Here is an 18,263-nt window from a genome sequence, read left to right as displayed (position 1 = left end):
CCAACTTTAAATGGATTTTTTCTATGCAAAACTCTTGTAAGTAGTCTATTCAACAATACTGTCATAATATTTATAGTCTTTGTCCATAAGCTCTTTGGTAACTCCATTTCATGAATCATATATCTTTTCAGTTCTATTATACTTATATATTTTTTCTTTCACTTACACCACTTTGTTAGGGGTGTAAGGTCTAATGAATTAGTGCTCAATATTAGCTACTTCACACAACTTATCTAAACCATCATTTGTGCATTGATTTCCTATATCAAAATCTTATTGTTTGAAATCTACAACCACTTTGATTTTACACCAATACTTTATATTTCTTTAAAATATTAGCAACATTAGTCTTGGATTTGTACAATGACACTTATTTTATAAGATTGGAAAAACATTTGTAACCTAAGCAACATTTAAAAAATCGTTGTATTTTCCAGTTTAGGCCATGATTTTATACCTGTTGTAAATTTTGTGTTGCCTAAAGCCAAAAATGTTGTAGTAAAGAACAAAATCATATTCACCATTGAAATCATATTTGCTTCATAGAGTATAAGAGTATTGTAATAATATGGTTATTTCTTGGTTTCATCACTCAATATTCACATAAATTTTGAAATCAATTCATTGGATTGATCGAGCCTCAAATGTGTGAAAAGATCTTCGAGATAGGTCTTAGAAAGTCATAACTTTGAGAATATTTGTATTGGTCCAACGAATGATCTCTCATAATTTTTGAATATTTTACTGAGATGAAGACAATTTAGGATGAACTTGAGAATTTAAGACTTATTCCTTAATGCAAGTGTTCCAAAGCTCATTCTTGTGGTGTTATACCATATATGAGAAATTTTATAGAGAAAGATTATGTAACTTATGTCCTCAAGGGTATGAATGATCAATATTCTCATGTAGAATCCCAAATAATGTTGAATGATCCCCTTCCTAATTAATCAACAAGAAAGATAATTTAGCATTCCTATATTGACTCATTTTATATCTAACTCCAAAGTAATGATTGTTGCTTATTCTAATAAGTCATATAGTGGAAATAAAACTTCTTTTAAGAGATACAAAATTTTCCTTAAAGGAAAGGGAATAAATAATGGAGGAAAAGGACAACATCAAACAGGTTGTGCACACATTGTGGTAAATTAATCACATCATAAATACTTGTCATCTCAAACATGAATTTCCACCTAAGATATTAATCTAAGTTTATTAGATAAAAAATGTCACTAGTAGCAATGTCCTTCCTTCAAACATGCATATGAAAAAGCTTATCATCAGGAAATTTCAAGGCCAATAATGAACTTTACCTTTAAAATATTTTCAAGGAATTTTAGATCTTCTCTAAAAATTCAAACAAAGTATCAATCATGTTACCAACTTTGTGTCACTTATACCTTGTATAAACACAATTAGCTTTCCCTCTAGACAAGGTAAAACCAATTACCAATGAGTTATTGATATATGTTTTATTAACCACATCAATCTTAAGAACCTTACTAATAACAAGTTTATCTCTTTGTCCCTGTTACTTTACCTAATGGTTTCTAAGTCCCTATCTCTATGTTAGGAACTACTAGAATATCTCATACTTTTTCCTTACATAATATTCTTGATGTGCCAAATTTTTTATGTAAACTTATTTTTTGTAACTAGGTTGATTCATTATCTTAATGGTTGTCTGGTTTTTTGTGACACAATTTGTGTCATTCTATAGAACATCAAAAAGAACATGATTGTTTTAGCTAAATTGCTAGATGAATTATTTGTGTTATATCTACTAAATTCAACAATAAATTAGAACTTTACCTCTTCCTATCTGATTTTAATTAGTGTGAAACTTTTCACTTTAGCACCTTAATCAAGTCATGTATCAAATTTCAAATTGAAACTCATTTCTACAAAATTTCCTTTTATGCCTTACTATAACAAAGATAATTTTCCATGTAATGTTTGTGATATTACTAGGCAAAGAAGTGACATATTGTATCATTGACATAAAGTCAAATAAAATATCTGATTTTTTACATGCTCATATCTGACTTATTTTATACCATTTTTATCCGGTCATAAATATTTTCTAACTTCTTGAACAAAAGGAAATTAAAAGAAAACATTAATAATTTCTTAATGTTACTTGTGATTTATTTTATTTAGCTCATTTACATAAAAAAAAAATTGGAATTTTAGTATTCAACATGTTATTTATTTATAATTCTTTATTAACTCCTTTATTGCTAAACAAGTTTTTCTATGAGCTACTATATAATAAACCATTATATTTTTAGGCTATAAAATAGGTACTAGAGGATACATTTTATACGACATTGTGTCTAATCAATTTTGAGTTTCTAAAAGCATGATTTTCTATAAAATTGTTTTTCCTTTTCAATCGTGCCCTGCAAAATGGCCATACTATCACACATCCACCTTATTTTTCCATTTTGCTACCATCCTTTCTTACATCTCCACATGCTTTAATTCCTAATATTAACTTCTTATTAAACTTGACACAAATTCATCTATTCAACTTGTCCCACCTTCATTAAATAATAACATCACACGATCAATTTAAGTTTTACTATTTAGCAACCTTCAAAACTATTGTTAAGAAGATCAAATAGAGTTAGTCATCAACCTAGATATTTATCAAATTATTATTTTTCTTTATCTGTATTTAACGCTTTCAACTCATCCCAAACATACTTTTTCATCCTCTTTTTTTTTCTTACATATGATAATTGTTCAATTGTCTATAATAACTTTTTATCTTCAACCTTAAAATTGGATTGTTGGTAGAAGGCTATGAACATTGAGTTATCTGACTAGAACAAAATCAAACATGGACCATTGTTGGTCTTTATATAGGAAAAAATCTCATTTGCCACAAATGGGTGTACAAAATTAAGCATAAATTTGATGACAGTATTGAAAGGTACAAAGCTAGATTAATAGTCAAAAGTTGCACACACATGGAAGAATGAATTGTTTTTATACTTTCTCACTTGTTGCAAAGCTTACCACCGTGAGAGTTTTACTTGCTTTAGTTGTACTAAAAATTGGTTTTAAGAATAATTAGATGTGAATACTGTTTTCTCGATGGAAAATAACATGAAGAGGTATACATGGTTGTTCCACTTGGTCTTAAAGTTTAAGGGTCTTCCAAGGTTTGTAAGCTTACTGAAAGTCTCTTTGTGGCCTAAAACAAGTTAGTAGACAATGACATTCCAAATTATCTAGTACTCTTTTGTCTTTCAATTGTAAGTTATCCAATGTTGATTATTCACCATTTGTGAAATCTACTTCAATCTTTTACAACATTAGTAGTTAATGTTGATGACATAGTATTGGAAGGAGATGCTATTAAGAAATTACTAGTGTTAAAAAAAATAATCCTAAATTGTAGTATCATAATTAAAGATTTAGGTACTCTAAGGTATTTTATTGATGTTAAGCTTATTAGATCTAAAGTAGAAATAATTCTTAATAAAGGAAATACATAATGGCATTGTTGAAGGATAGTGTTTTAATGGTTGCTAAACCAACTCAACACCTTTTACACCCTTCACCAAATGAGGAAACTTAGAAAAGAATAGTAAGTAGATTATTGTATGTTGACAAATACATTACTTGGCATTTCTTATAGTCATAACTTAGTAAATTTGTTTCAAGGTCTCTATGTACTTATTTTAAGATTGCTATAAAAAATTTAAGGTACTTAACATATTCTCTTGGTACATGATTATTCTTTGCAACTTCTTCTGGTCTTAAGTTGTCAAACTTTGTATATTCTGATTAGACTTGTTGTTTGGACACAAGAAAATTTATTGTTGAATATTATGTGCTTCTTGATTTTTCTTTAATCTCTTGATAATATAAGAATCAAATTAGAATCTTTTATTCTTCTTTATTAGAAGATGAGTCTTGAACCTTGTCAAACTTTAGTTGTAAGATTTATTGACTTTCTTAATTGAACATCAACATCTTGTTGTGACAATTATTCAATCATCTATCTTGCTAATAATCCATTTTTTCCTCTTTTCATGAGATGATTGAATATATTGAAATTGATTATTATGTTGTTTACGAAAATCTACAACAAAAATTTACTCATTTATTAGATGTCATTTTTCAAGTTAACTAGCTTATGCTTTTACAAAACCTATTCACTCTACATCTTTTTAGTTTAGGTTGAACCTTTGTGATAAAACCTATTCACTCTACATCTTTTTAGTTTAGGTTGAACCTTTGTGCCATTCACAATCCAACTTAAAAAAGAAAAACTACCATATTTCAGTTAGTTAATTATTAAAAAATAATTTTTCATTATTAGGGTTAAACTTGATTAATGGTATAACTCACTTTTTTTTTATGCATGACATGAAAAATACTAATAAATGAAATATTTTCTTTCAACACAATTTTTTCATGAATATCTAAGGGTATAATTATATTTTAAGCACACAATTCTCAATAATATAATTTCTATTTCTCTTTTGTAATGTTGATTATAATAAATATAGACTTATATTTAATATAAATATCCATGTGATCAAAGTATAATTTTAATTATTTTGAAATGTGAATGATTCTATTTTTTTTAATAGTATTCATTTGCCATTTTGATTATGCATGGTAATTATATTTAGCTAGATGTTTAGCTAACTTTCATACACTTGAATACCTTCATTTTAAATGTGTTGAACTACTTCCTTTTTATTTTTTCTTTTTAAATTCCCTGAATACTTCAACATACACAAATACATAACTTTAGATTATCATTATATATATTTGAAGAAAAGATCTCATGAAATGATTGAATGAATTAAATATTCTTTCATGAAATGATTGCATTCATGATTAAGGCTATGAAAAGGATAATTGTTCATTCATGCACTTATATATCTATTATGGGTTTTTATGGTTTGTTGTAGTTAAAAGTGCTCACAATTTTTATATTCTTTCATTATTATTTGAAAATTTTAATTTTCATTATCATCTTATTTGACACTTTCAGCCAAAAGAAGAAAAAGACACCCCAAGTACCAGTGACAATGGAGTGGTTTGGGATGAACTCAAGGGTAAACATGTTTAGTAATATTCATGTAACCTCAATCATGTGTTATGTTTGAATAATGACTGTGTTAGATATTTGATGACAATTTTTTTTTTGTCAAAACTTTTATGATATATTATACAAATATGGTTTAACATTATGATACATTATAATAACTACATTTGGATTTGAATGTTTGTTCTTCTAAATTTAATTTTTTCATTTAAATCCATATATTTTTTCATTTTCAATTATATTCTTAAGTCTAGATAGAAATTACATATCAACTAAATTTAAACGCAACTATAAGTTGATTTTGTAAAATTAAATTAAATTAAAAGTTTATTTCTTAATATAAAATTATAGTAATTTAGAGTGTCGTAACAAAAGTTTGTTAAATTTATAAAATCTCTATCTATCAACTAATGATTATCAAGTTTCATGCAACTTTTTTATATTTGTGAAATTTTATGTTTTTCCTTATTTAAAGTAGGAAAACTATTTGTTTCAATATTCTTTATTTGTGTTTACATGTATGTTATTCTTTTCATATACTTTTATCGAAACTTTTTTATTTTTGTTTTCTTATGAAATAAATTACTCAAATTTTCCTTACATCTTTCATTTACATTAGAATAATATATTTTTAAATCCTTAAGAATGTTCTAAAATTATTAGTCAACATGTATTACAAACTTATGATTACATTTTGGAAAAACAAATAATTGAGAAATGGTGAAATGTGCACTAAAATAATTATTCATTATAGAATATGGTAAAATTTATTTTTTATATGAACATTCTAAAATGGTGATAATATACAATCTTCTTTCAAATTAAATACTTTATTTTATTAGTTAATTCTACAAATTGATATAAGTCCAACACAAATTAAATTATAATCAATCGTTGTTAATAAGTTTATATATTTTTACAACTTTTCCTCTTTTTCATTAAAAAAATCATTTAATTGATATTTTATTTGTCTCCTCATAAAGTGGTGTGTAGTGGTGAACTTTTACTCGTCTATATAGTTGTATTTATTTATACATGTGAACTTTTTAAGTTTATAGCACGATTATACAATTTTAAGTGTATATAGTTTTAACTTTTTAAAATTAATTTATATTTTAACTATTACCTAAATTTAGGTTCTTTAAAAATAAACATATATAAACTGTACTAAGGATTTTTATTTTTTAATATATATATATATATATAAATACAAATAACTTACTGAGTTTTAAGGATTTGTAAAAGAATTTTGTATATAATATGATTTTTTTTGAAAAATATCTTAATTAAACATTTTCAAAAATAGTCTATATTATAAAATTGCTGAAACTAAATGAGATTTACAAGAATGACTAAAAACGTTAACTTTATATGACTATGTACAATGAACTATATATATCATAATAATTTTTTTTTTTTATTTTGCGAAATAAAAAAGATCAAGTTGAATTAAAATTTCAATTTAAAATAAAATGTTTAATGAATTATTCTGACGAACTTATATTTCACTCGTATTCATCGAATATCATTTAAAAAATTGATAACTAATATTAATAATTTGACTGTCAACTTCTTTTAATATGATCTATTTTTTAAAATTTCAATAGTTCTTTTAAAGAAGTTATTATTATAGATTTTTATTATTTGATGGTTATACATGTTAAAAATGCTACTTTTATATTTATATTTATTTTTCTATCTTTAAAAATATTAATTTGAATTATTTTAATATATAACAATTAATCAAAACAATTAATAATAGAAATTGATTTTTATAACTATTTTTATTTACATAAATTTATTATATCTTTTAACTTTGTTATAATTATTTTTATCAATCAAATATTTGTTTTTATGATAAAAAAAGATTATAATGAGTAGTTGTCATAAAAAGTTGAAAGTTCTTTTTTAAATATAATTAATTAAGAAAAATATAAACTATTATTATATTTAAGATTTTAAGATTTAAAATAAATTTAGTTTTTATGTTCAAATTAAAAAAAACAATAATTTACATTTTATTTATTCTCTCAAATTTAATGTTTAATAAAATGAATATAATTTTTCTTTTAAATTTAATAGCCAAAATTAATTTCATCCTAAATTTGAGAAATAAAATCACAATTAACCTTTTATATATGCAAGTTGTTTGAAGTTACCCATTCTAACTTGTTTCCGTTATTTGTTGTCTACAGAACAATTCGCGTTTAGGGTTTCACATCAATAATTCGGGTTCGTTCATCTCTCTCACGCGCCTTGTAATTTCTTTACCTCATTTACTTTCCTGAATCCGAGTGCATTCCCATTTAGATTGTTGTGTGTGGAATCGTGTTTTTAATTTTGTGTCATGTTTTCTGTTTTTGCAATTTTTTTCATCTAGGTTTGATATTTCTGTGTTGAGGCTTTTGGCGGTGTAGAAGATGTTCAAGAACACGTTCCAATCTGGATTTCTTTCCATATTATACAGCCTTGGGTATGTTGCGTTTTCGCTTCGTCATTTCACAATCCTGTTTCGTATGTTGGCTGTGATGATGTTACTGACATTTTTCGTTGTTTTTTTTTATATTTAGGAGTAAACCATTGCAGATATGGGACAAAGAAGGTACGTGTTTTCGGGTTTGCAGTAGCATCAAGTAGTAATATTTTGGGATTTGGGTGCTTGAAAATTAAAAATTATGACCATTGATTGAAGAATTGCCGGTGGGATTCTGATAAAATACACATGCACAGAGTATAGCTAATTATGAAGATATTAGGCCTTACTTGTTAATTTTGCAGCCAATGATTGTACTTTATCTTTTAAAACACACCTCAATCTAACATTTGAGCTTGTTTTAATTGCACTACTCTGCTGTGCCTTGATCTGAAACTATTTAACTTTATTCTCATTTTCAAAATTGATTTATTATGTTGTTAAATAGTAAGGTTTCTACTGTGAAGCTGACTGATAGCTGACCTATAGTTATACATGTGAATTTCAAGAAGAAAAGGAGTGGGCCCATTGTTAAAATAAGTTAGATGGGGGCAGGTTAGGAGGTTTGTTGTGTTCATTTAGGGGGTTATCATATGCACCAGGTTGGATGCGGGGAGAATTAACTGTCTAAGAATCGTATGACTGTTAGGAGAGTCCAGAGTCTCTAATTTATATGGGATTTACTTTTTTGTATCATTATCATTTTGCACATAGAGTTCTACAGTACTGAAATTTTTTCTTCATTCAATTATCCCTAATTTTGTTCTTCATTCAATAAAAGATCCTTACCTCTATCTCAAATACCCATGTAACCCTCACACCTCGCCAAACTTCTCATGGTAGGATACAAGGATCCTTAGTCGTTGATCTTCTTGCCTATTAATGCCAAGAAAGGTTAATGTGTAATATTACTCTTGGTATTTCCATTATTCCTATTGTGATAGGGAATTTATGCATTCTTAGATCAATTTTTTTCAGTGAATCTTTTCTTATACGTCAATACTACTCTATCAAGTTACTCTGTATCATAGTTGAACATCATGCTTCAGTCTGTGTATCTGCTTTCAATTTATGTCTTGTACTCTGTCTCCCTTAGTAGAAACCCCATACTAGAATCACATACATACAATCTGAGACCTAAATTGCACACCTTTTGCAATTGGATCGTGATATCTGACTAGTTTAACTATTTCTTCTGAAAAATACTTGTACTGACATGGGAACCAGTGGGTTGAGTTACAATTTGATAACCTTGAGCGAGGATGTAATTGTTGGAATTCTCTTTCACACACTTTCAGGGGCTAAATACGACTTTTTGTGTTTTCAGGGACTTTATTGACAATGGCTCACATATTTAAGGATTAATGTGGTCACTTACCCATTTCTTGCTGATGATTTGCATTTGATGAATTAACAGTTTGTCTTAATATATTTTTTGTTTGTCTGATGATATGAACAATCGTTTTCTTGTTCAAGGTAAGTATAATGTCACTGATTTTTTTGGACTTTGTTTATAGTTGTGAATGGTCACATTAAACGACCTCAGGATGAAGACATTCAATCCAATGTACTGGAAATAATTGGATCAAATATTCAGTCCACATACATTACTTGCCCGGCTGACCCAGCTGCAACACTTGGTATAAAACTACCATTCTTGGTTATGATTGTCAAGAATCTAAAGAAGTATTTCACATTTGAGATTCAAGTTTTGGATGATAAGAATGTGAGACGACGATTTCGAGCTTCAAATTTTCAAGTGTGTAAGTCTGCCCATATTTGTATGTCTAAGGGGTTTGTCCACAACTTGCAGGATTTTGATTTCTTCCGTATGGTATTTTTTGCATGACTGCTTGTTTGTAAATAATGTAGAGAACTTTTAATTGTAATGTGTGGCAATTTTGGGTCAATGTATTTTTAGTTGGAAAATCTGAAGAATCCTCGTCATGTTTCTCAAGTCTGATGAAATTCACAGCTTGAGACTGCATTTACATCCAATTAATTTGCATGTTCAGAACTGCTTTGAGATTAAGTGACATTGGTTAATAGTTCTATTAGGGGATATTTAGTGATTGATCATTCAGTATGGAGATTATATGGCTCTAGTAACAGGAAATAAACAAAATTATTGATCTTATATATTTATTTACTTTCAAAACTTGACCTATTTAATCTGCCACTGAGCAGACTTTGTCCGTGAGAACTTTGTGAGGAACGTAAACATGTTCCCTCTTGTCTGATGCAGGCATTGGAATTTTCGTATTTGCTATGCTCACTATGAATGGAAGGACATGGGAAAATAAAAAAGATTTTATTAGGGACTGACGTGGTTTTGGTGATTCAGTGATTGAAACTCTGTTGATTGTGTCATACTATCTTTCATTCGTAAGCCGTTTAAAGGACGGGTATATTAGTGGTGAAATAGTTCTTATTATCATGGCATGTCATACTTGAGAAAAATAAAAAGAGAGAAAATATATTTTAGAGAACTTGTCCAAGACTCTCTTGGGTTTTAATATTTATTTATAGAATATGTAGAGTGATTTGATGTATAATGAGACAGAAAAGAGTAGAAAACAAGGCACCTCTAGGATATAGGTACGACTCAAAACAACTTTTTAATAAAGCCTATTCTAAGTCTATTCTAACTGGGGCATACTGATTTTATGTACCAAGCTTGGAACAAATAAGTTCAATTTGAGGCCCTCTAGGATATGAATGGCTATATACTGATTGTAAATTCATCATCACCCTATACACAACTTCAGCAGTTGTTCGGGTGACTATATTTTGTTTCTTGATTTTGCAAGAAATATGTCCTCTAACTAAAACACAATATCCTGTTGTAGAGCGTTAGTACTTAAGAGATCCTGACCAATTAACATCACAATACCCAGAGATTTGGGTTTCCCTTTTTCTTCATATAACAAACCTTGTCTTGGAGCCTTTTTGAGATACCTTAGAATATGAAGGGCAATAATCAATATAAGGAGTCTAGATGAACTAACATATAACACCAACTCCAAAAAACAAATTAAGTCTAATAATAGTAAGATAAGAAAGTTTTCCATCAAGTCTTTTATATCTTTCTCGGTCAAAGAAAGATTCACCCTGTTTTGCCATTAATTTCTGATATGGGTATTGGTCTATAGTTAATCATACCTGTCTACTTTAAATAGGACATGGATTACAGGTAGAATGAGTACCTTTTTGGATAGCAATGGGTCAACTCAAATTGTCATTATCAGGAATTGTGGTATTGAGTGATGATTGAGAAGTACCTGGTGAAGTGGATTCACCTTGGAGTATTGGACTAGTCATTCGGATCCTGCCTTGTAGGTAATAAGAGGTGGTGATGATGCTTCAAATGAATTGTGGATGGAATTTCGGTTGTCAAGAGTAGGAGGAACAAACTACTTAATTAATGGCAAAGGTAGGACTTGTTGGACTGAATGTACATACTGTACAGACAAAGGGAAGAAAAGAGTCTGTTAGAAAAAAAGTGACACTAGGTAGACATGTAGTACTTCTTAATTTCAAAAGAGTAACATTGATAACCTTTTTGGGAGGCGAGAACATCCTAAGAAGACACATTTGATTGATGGCTTTGGTTGAGAGCTTATCCAAACCTGAAAAAATATATGTACAATTCACAACCACTTTTTATTAAAACCTATTCTGAGCCTATTCTAACCATCATGAGGTATACGGTGCTTGTAAAAAGAAGTTATATGGAATATTGTAACATTTTTGCTAAAATGATCTTTTAATATTTTTCCTGAAATAAAATCGATACAATTTAGAAATGATTTAATGTGTTCTTATTTTTATGTCATAATAGGCTGTCACTCGAGTAAAGCCATACATTTGCACTATGCCACTGAGAATGGATGAGGGGTGGAATCAAATACAGTTTAACCTGGCTGATTTCACCAAGAGAGCATATGGAACTAATTATGTGGAGACACTCCGAGTTCAGGTCCATGCAAACTGTCGCCTGAGAAGGATATACTTCTCTGATCGCCTCTACTCTGAAGAAGAACTCCCTCCTGAGTTCAAATTGTACCTTCCGATGCAGGTTAGATAGTCTGCATAAGTAAAACTAGTTTTTTTTTTATATTTATCTTTTCTTGTCAAGTGTACACTAGGAATCTCTCTATTTGTATTTTTTTACTTTCCTTCTTTTTGATAAAATCTCACCCCGTTCATGTCATCATGCAGAAATCATGAATATATGTTGTTGAAGATGGAATGGAGCTTGGATAGAGTTCGATGTTATTTTTATGCATACTACATATAATAACTATAAGATAGAACTTTATTCTAAAATTTGTATCTATGTTGTGCTAGATCCAATAATAACTTTTGCAACTGCTTGTTCCAGACACTTTGTAGAATATTCTGATATGCTTATCTCTAATATTGGAAGTTAATTTTAATAATGTTGTGCTTTGCTTTAATAACGTATGTGCAGTGTTCACTCAAAACAGTCTAAATTGATGTGAATACATGATTTGAGTGTAGGGATGGTTAAACTGCAGTATCATTTCTGCTGCTCATGGATGCCTCTTGTTATTACAGGCAAGCCCATCCTAGCAGTAAGTTAATTGTGGTAATATTAACAATATTTAGTTAAGTGTAAGCAAAAGGCGTCAGCATTATACACTTTTAGAAATGTTTTAAATATAAAGCATGCCAGTTTCAAGAGTAGAAAGTTGAAAAAAAGGGTCAAATACTGGCTGAATGCTTTGTCTTTCCCAATCATTCAACAGAGGGTCGAAAGAAAAAGAAAGAATTGTATAATTAGAGAAACCTATTTTTCAAATTTAACACTAATAGTACGTGTAAGCTCATTCCATTTTTATTTCGTAGTAATATATTAAAAAAATAATGATTGGTTATTAGGTCTTTTTTCACCTAAAATAGGTGTATTTAAGTTGAAGAATTGTTTTTAGGGTCAATTATTAATAATTGGTAATTTATCCTACCTAATTGATTAATGGTTTTTTTTAAATCGATATTATAACTTAAATGTTGACTTTAAAAATATTTACAATTTTTATTTCTGTCTTTAATACGTTCTATTTTGTTTTATTTTTCATCTATTTTTATTGATTTTTTTAATTTATATTTTTAATCTATTGTATTTCGTGTATGTTTATTTCTTAACAAATTAACCTTTAAGGCCCTTAAAGTCACGGTTTAGTGCCACAAAAGTTGAGAACTCTGAGGGTATTTGAGAATGAAAATAATTAAATGAAAGTAGGAATAATTTCAATGGATGAAACATTATATTTGTACTGGATTTAAGTCTCTAAAATATAACACTGTAAAAAAAGTGTCCATAATGTTGTTAGAAAATTGGATGTTCATGCCATTATCGTCATCAATTTGGATGCATTCATTGTAAATCTTCTGAGAATAGGGTTTGAGTTATAAACTATTGCAGCAGATGTGGACAGAATTATATATCTACAAAGAGATGGATATTGAATCATCTCCAAAGTCCAAACTACTTTTAAAAATGTTGAATTACCACATATCCTCGATAACAACTCGTTCAGTTTTTTTTTTTTATCAGCAATGCATAAATTAAATTAACTTGCATTAAATTAACAAGGATACTTTAGTGGTATCCTAACCCATATAGATGACTAAAGGTTACTCTTATGATTTACCCTTATGATTTAGAAAAAAAACAAACATAAGTCTTAACCTACATCTTTACATACTATAACTGAGAAAAGTAGCATAAGCAAACAGCACCAGCTCTTCCCAAAAAAACTGCACCCATCCTGCATGAGAGCCTGAAAAGAAGCAAAGCAAAGCATGTAAGGCACCATGATCACAAAACACTTAAAATAGTTTGTGATACTTGCCATTCCAAGCCACCGTCTTCTCATTGACATTCCTTTGGCATCAAAACGCTTCAATATCATTGCCCTCACCCTCCATAGTTCACCGAACATATTACTATGCTTGCTCAAAACACCTCTTTCAATCTAATTCCACAAAAACATACACTTCAATAATGCTTACAATTCTTTCAATTTTAAAACAGAATATCGATAATAAGACATTAAAAAGATGAGAAGTTGATGCGTGAATAAAGTGGTGAACCAGAGATTAAAATTTTGCACTAAATAAGATTGTATTTGAAATGCTTCAAAGATAGTGTGGAGAATTAGCACCTATTGAAAATGTAGACAAGTCAGAATTGGTGCCATAGTAATTTCCAACTTGGGCTTTGTCTTTAATGTTTACTTGTTCGTCATCAATCCATACGGTTTTAATGTAAGCAATCTTTTCCCAATCTTCACCTTCTTGTTTCTTGCATCGCTGTTTGAGCAACGGACAGTCTCTAATTATGAGTTCTGAAATGGATTCGGGCAGATTCTCCTCTGACAAGCATTGGAGAATTGGACAATTATGAATAACCAATTTCTTAAGAGAGGAGAGGTGAGAGAGACCCCTGAAGTCCAGTTTCTTTAGATTTGGACAATCTTTTATGCTTAGCTCAGTAAGAGAAAGTGGAAACAAACCATTACTTGGAAAACACTCCACATCCCCTTCTTCAATATACAAGGATTCTAGAGATGGGTTGGTTCCCCAAACCCCCTTCTTTAGTGAGGCAACAAATTTGGAACAATTGAAGAGAAACATTTTTTTTAGATTTGATGGCAAACACCCCTCAGACAACTCCACTCCTGGACAATCCTTTATATGCAGATAACTAAGAGATGGAAGTAGGGAAGACATGCATTTAGGCATTGATTTCAATTTCTCCAGTTCTTTAATATGAAATGTCTCTAGCTCAGATGTCAATAATCCTTCATTGGGAAATGATTCAAATTCAAAGCATTTTTTAATTTCCAGACTCTTCAAATGATGATGAGGGTGCCCTTGTGATATTATCTGTAAGTTACGACAATTTCCTAAATCAAGCTCGCGGAGTTTTAGGAATAAGTCTAGAGGAAAGTTCGTTAGAGAGTCACAACATTGATTGATATTCAATTGTACAAGAAAATAGTAGCAATGGTTTATAGGAATATTCATGCTCGGACAACAATAAATAGCCAAGTGTTCAAGAGGAGTATGAGATAGGAGGTGCCCAAAATCTATAGTCTTGGGAGTCGAAGCCCCAAGTTGTTCGCACCGCCCAACAATTAGATTCTTTAAATAAGGAAGGTGCTCTGGCAAGTGCCCTTTCAGTATGGGACATTTCGACACAATAAGACATTGAAGTCTTGGAAAAGCACCCTTCATGCATTGCCATTCTTCCCATTCTTTCATGTCATGAAAGGTCAACATTTCCAAGGATGCAAATGCAGAAGAGCTATTACCATAAAAATCAGCATCTATCCTCACTATCTTATCAAGGCCTTCAATTTCCAACTGCTTGAGAAATGTCAAAAGTCCAAGGGAAGGCAACCATTGGCAATGTTTACAGTTATACAAATTTAAGGACACCATATTCAATAGAAATTTATCAGACAACCAACCTGGAAATTGCGTGCCACAAAAGTAACGGATTGACAACTGCTTCAAATGTCTGGAAGGTTTCAAATTCTCTATTACTTCTCTTTCTTTTACTGAATCCTCATTGTTCAGCTTCAAATTCCATTCTAAACATAGCCCCACAAGATGTGTTTTATTCTTCAAATCCGATGCCAACGTATCACAGGGGTTCACAATATTTTCAAGATTTGAAAGTGACAGATATCCATGAAGATCAAGTTGTCCTAGTTGTTGAATACTGAACTCACTACCACTTTTTCCAACCTTAAACTCACCCATCCATACTTGAAGATTCTTCAATTTTCCTAAAAGCACTGGAACTTTTGTTAAAGTAGTTCCACCAAGTTCAAGGCGGCGCAACTTGGTGAGCTCATGCAAAGTCGAGGGCAACTCCTTCAAAGAGGTACAATGGTTGAGCTTCAACACTTGTAAGTTATAGAGTGAACATAATGAGTCGGGAAGTCCCTCTATGTTTGTGCTTGAAAGGTCTAATGAACGGAGATGTATAAGATCACATATAGTGTCAAGCAACTCTTCTACATTATCACATGAAGGCAATGATAAGACCCGTAAGAACTTAAAATTGGAGATCAACTCATATATTGACATCCCATAGTTGACAAAATTTATAAATGTTCGCAGCCCTTTAGCATCACATAAACTCCTATACTCATCACATTTAGCAAGATTCCTTACAATTGAAAAGTGACGGGTTGTTTTTGGTACTCTTTCTCCTTCTGCTTTATCAACTCCCAACCTGAAACACATTTCACCAGAAACATACTTTGCTAAATCATTTACAAGGTCGTGCATGACAAAGTATGTTTTGTTATACCTAATTGACTGCTGAAAGAATGACCTTGATAATAGATCATTGAAGTATTGTTCACCTACTTCTTCTGGAGACTTACTCGACTGAGAGCAGTGTAGATAATTTTCAGCCATCCATAAGAGAATTAAGCTCTCTTTGTCAAACTCATGGTTTTTGGGGAATAACGCACAGTAAGCGAAACATCTCTTGAGATGAGAAGGGAGATGATAATAGCTCAACAACAAAGCAGGGAGAATGTTACTATCTTCTATCGGTAAGTCCCATATGTTGCTTTCTAATACACCTTCCCACTCTGAAACAGATGACTTTGACTGTAAAAGAGATCCTACCGTTTCAAGGGCGAGTGGCAGTCCTTGGCACTTTTCAACTATCTTCATGCCAATCTCCTTCAACTCAAAATTCAACTTAGAGTTATCATCTTGCAATGAATGGTTTACAAAAACTTGCCAACTGTGATCTTCTTGTAATTGCTTTAGTCGGTGTATGTTGTTTGACTCCAAAGTAGAAGCAACTTTGTTACTCCGTGTTGTGACAAGAATTTTACTTCCCTTAGCCCCATATTTAAGAGGAGTTCGCAAAGTTTTCCACTGGTTTCGATCTTCATTCCAAACATCATCCAGAACCAGAAAAAACTTCACTCCAGTCAATTTTTCTTTCAGTTTTCCATGAGCCATTTCTAGGTCTTCACTATCATCTTTTGATTTAGTGAAAGCCCCAATAATTGCTTTTGATACTGTCAAAACATGAAACTCATCTGAAACACAAACCCAAGCTTTAAGGTCAAATTTAGCTTCCTTCATCTTTGGGTCATTGTATACATGTTGAGCAAGTGTGGTCTTACCCATCCCGCCCATACCCACAATAGAAAGTATAGACAGTTGGTTATGATTGTTACTCTCAGATGTGAGCCAATTAAGGATCATTTCTTTCTCCTCATCTCTGCCATAAATAATCTCTTCAGCCACCAATGATGAAGATTCATTTTTTTTCTTTGACACTTTATTACCCAACCCATATCCAACACCACTAGAAATTTTGAAATCTTGAACAACCTTTTGGTTTGAGAGAGATTCTAGATCATCCAGGACTTCTATTATCTTGGATTCAAAACTGCTTACCTTGCTAGCACTGCACTGGAATTCAGCTACCGACTGGTTTTTGGAGCATTCATAGTCTATTTCATCCAAGAGATCCTCTGCATCATACAACGCGTCTCTAACCTCATCAAGCCATTCTTTGACCAATGAGTTACTGAACTGCTTTTGTTCTGCATCATCAAGCACAGCATTGATGTCCATCAGCTTCCTCTTCAACTTTTTCAGCAGCCTCTCATCTAGCTTTCTCCCTCGAAAGTAGTCCAGAACTTGATGAGAATCCAGCTTGTCAAATAGCACCTGTAGAACAGCACCAAAAAGAGCACCACCAAGTGTTTCTAGGACTGGCATGGTTTGAAAGGAAGTGGCCAAATGAAAGAGAAGAAAGGGTTGTGAAAACTGGAAGTGGAGCTTAAGTATGTGAATCAATGGCTGAGTGTGAATGCAGATAGATTTGTTGGAAATTCATTCACTTCAATTCGCTTTAGTTGCTTTTTTCACTTCAATGAAATTTCTACCGACTTTAAGTCTTTTCTGGTTAATAACTTTATATGACTAAAGAAACCCAAGGGACCTTCATGTCTCATGATCATGATCAGAGCAAATTAGAATCTCAATAAAGCATTTCAAACTCAGATCACAATTTTTCTTTACATACCCATTACTTCTTCTTTTATGTGTGTATATATATATACACATACATACACTATATCTTCAAACAGAAACATTGTATAGGGTGCAAAATAAGGATGAAAGTAATATTGAGTATTTAATTTTTTGTTGATACTTATATAGGGTAAGATGAACCAAAGATAAGACAATAACTGCTTTCTTAATGATGGCTTTACCTCAAGATTTGATGGTCAACCAATAGTGTTCAGATTAATTTTCCAGAAGATGAAATATATAATATATGCTTGCAGATTCATCTTCTTTGCCAATGAGAGACAACATATTACCTTATGTTAATTCAAAGAGAATCAAAAGAGTAATAATAAAGTAAGAAATTAAATTAATAGAAAGTTTTGATATAAACATAGTTTCTCTTTTCACTTCTTATCCGTGTTTATTATTGCTAACTACATAAGTGGAGTCAATCCAAATCTTTTTAAGTCACAGTTGCGAGATTTAAATATTTAGTATGAATCACAGGTTTCAAATTTTTAGAATCTATTTTCTATATTTCATGCTTCAGATACTAGATTAAATATCTGACAGAATATAACCATCTTAGACTTATGTTATGTACTTTTAATAAGACCAATTAAA

The 18,263-nt window shown here is 30.5% G+C and overlaps 2 protein-coding genes across 6 annotated transcripts; one reads left to right on the top strand and one right to left on the bottom strand.

The window, feature by feature from the left end:
* The first annotated feature begins 7,178 nt into the window (after positions 1-7,178).
* Positions 7,179-11,992, top strand: BUG22 (cilia/flagella-associated protein). 3 transcript variants are annotated; one of them, XM_068636506.2, is made up of 6 exons: positions 7,179-7,309; positions 7,458-7,550; positions 7,648-7,679; positions 9,068-9,309; positions 11,392-11,628; positions 11,772-11,992. In XM_068636506.2, exons 2-6 carry the CDS (start codon positions 7,498-7,500, stop codon positions 11,778-11,780), a joined length of 573 nt encoding a protein of 190 aa, XP_068492607.1. In that variant the 5' UTR covers positions 7,179-7,309; positions 7,458-7,497; the 3' UTR covers positions 11,781-11,992. The 3 variants fall into 3 exon arrangements, 2 of the variants coding, with proteins under 2 accessions (XP_068492607.1, XP_068492533.1); XR_016517428.1 differs by having other exon boundaries at positions 7,196-7,309; positions 9,068-9,313; XM_068636432.2 differs by having other exon boundaries at positions 7,232-7,335.
* Positions 11,993-13,030: 1,038 nt separating this feature from the next.
* LOC137810166 (putative disease resistance RPP13-like protein 1) lies at positions 13,031-17,490 on the bottom strand. 3 transcript variants are annotated; one of them, XR_016517424.1, is made up of 3 exons: positions 13,742-17,490; positions 13,430-13,552; positions 13,031-13,357 (listed from the first exon to the last, which is right to left on the bottom strand). XR_016517424.1 is itself a non-coding variant. In XM_090297401.1 (2 exons), the coding sequence occupies exons 1-2, from the start codon at positions 17,343-17,345 to the stop codon at positions 13,548-13,550; spliced, it is 3,609 nt and encodes a 1,202-aa protein (XP_090153527.1). In that variant the 5' UTR covers positions 17,346-17,490; the 3' UTR covers positions 13,031-13,547. The 3 variants fall into 3 exon arrangements, 1 of the variants encoding a protein (XP_090153527.1); XR_016517426.1 differs by having other exon boundaries at positions 15,053-17,490; XM_090297401.1 differs by having other exon boundaries at positions 13,031-13,552.
* Between the last annotated feature and the right edge of the window lie 773 nt (positions 17,491-18,263).

This window comes from Phaseolus vulgaris, chromosome 11 (assembly GCF_051622355.1).
Source record: "Phaseolus vulgaris cultivar YP4 chromosome 11, ASM5162235v1, whole genome shotgun sequence".
In the NCBI taxonomy this organism is placed as follows: Eukaryota; Viridiplantae; Streptophyta; class Magnoliopsida; order Fabales; family Fabaceae; genus Phaseolus; species Phaseolus vulgaris.
Note: the sequence above shows the minus strand (reverse complement) of the source record. Positions and strands in the feature narration are given on the sequence as shown.

Bases quoted from the DNA above. Each gene is read 5' to 3' on its own strand.
- BUG22 (XM_068636506.2), top strand. From the start codon at position 7,498: ATGTTCAAGAACACGTTCCAATCTGGATTTCTTTCCATATTATACAGC. The intron at 7,551-7,647 runs GTATGTTGCGTT...TTTTATATTTAG, and splicing joins TCCATATTATACAGCCTTGG to GAGTAAACCATTGCAGATAT. The intron at 9,310-11,391 runs GTGTGTAAGTCT...ATGTCATAATAG, and splicing joins TTCGAGCTTCAAATTTTCAA to GCTGTCACTCGAGTAAAGCC.
- LOC137810166 (XM_090297401.1), bottom strand. From the start codon at position 17,345: ATGCCAGTCCTAGAAACACTTGGTGGTGCTCTTTTTGGTGCTGTTCTA.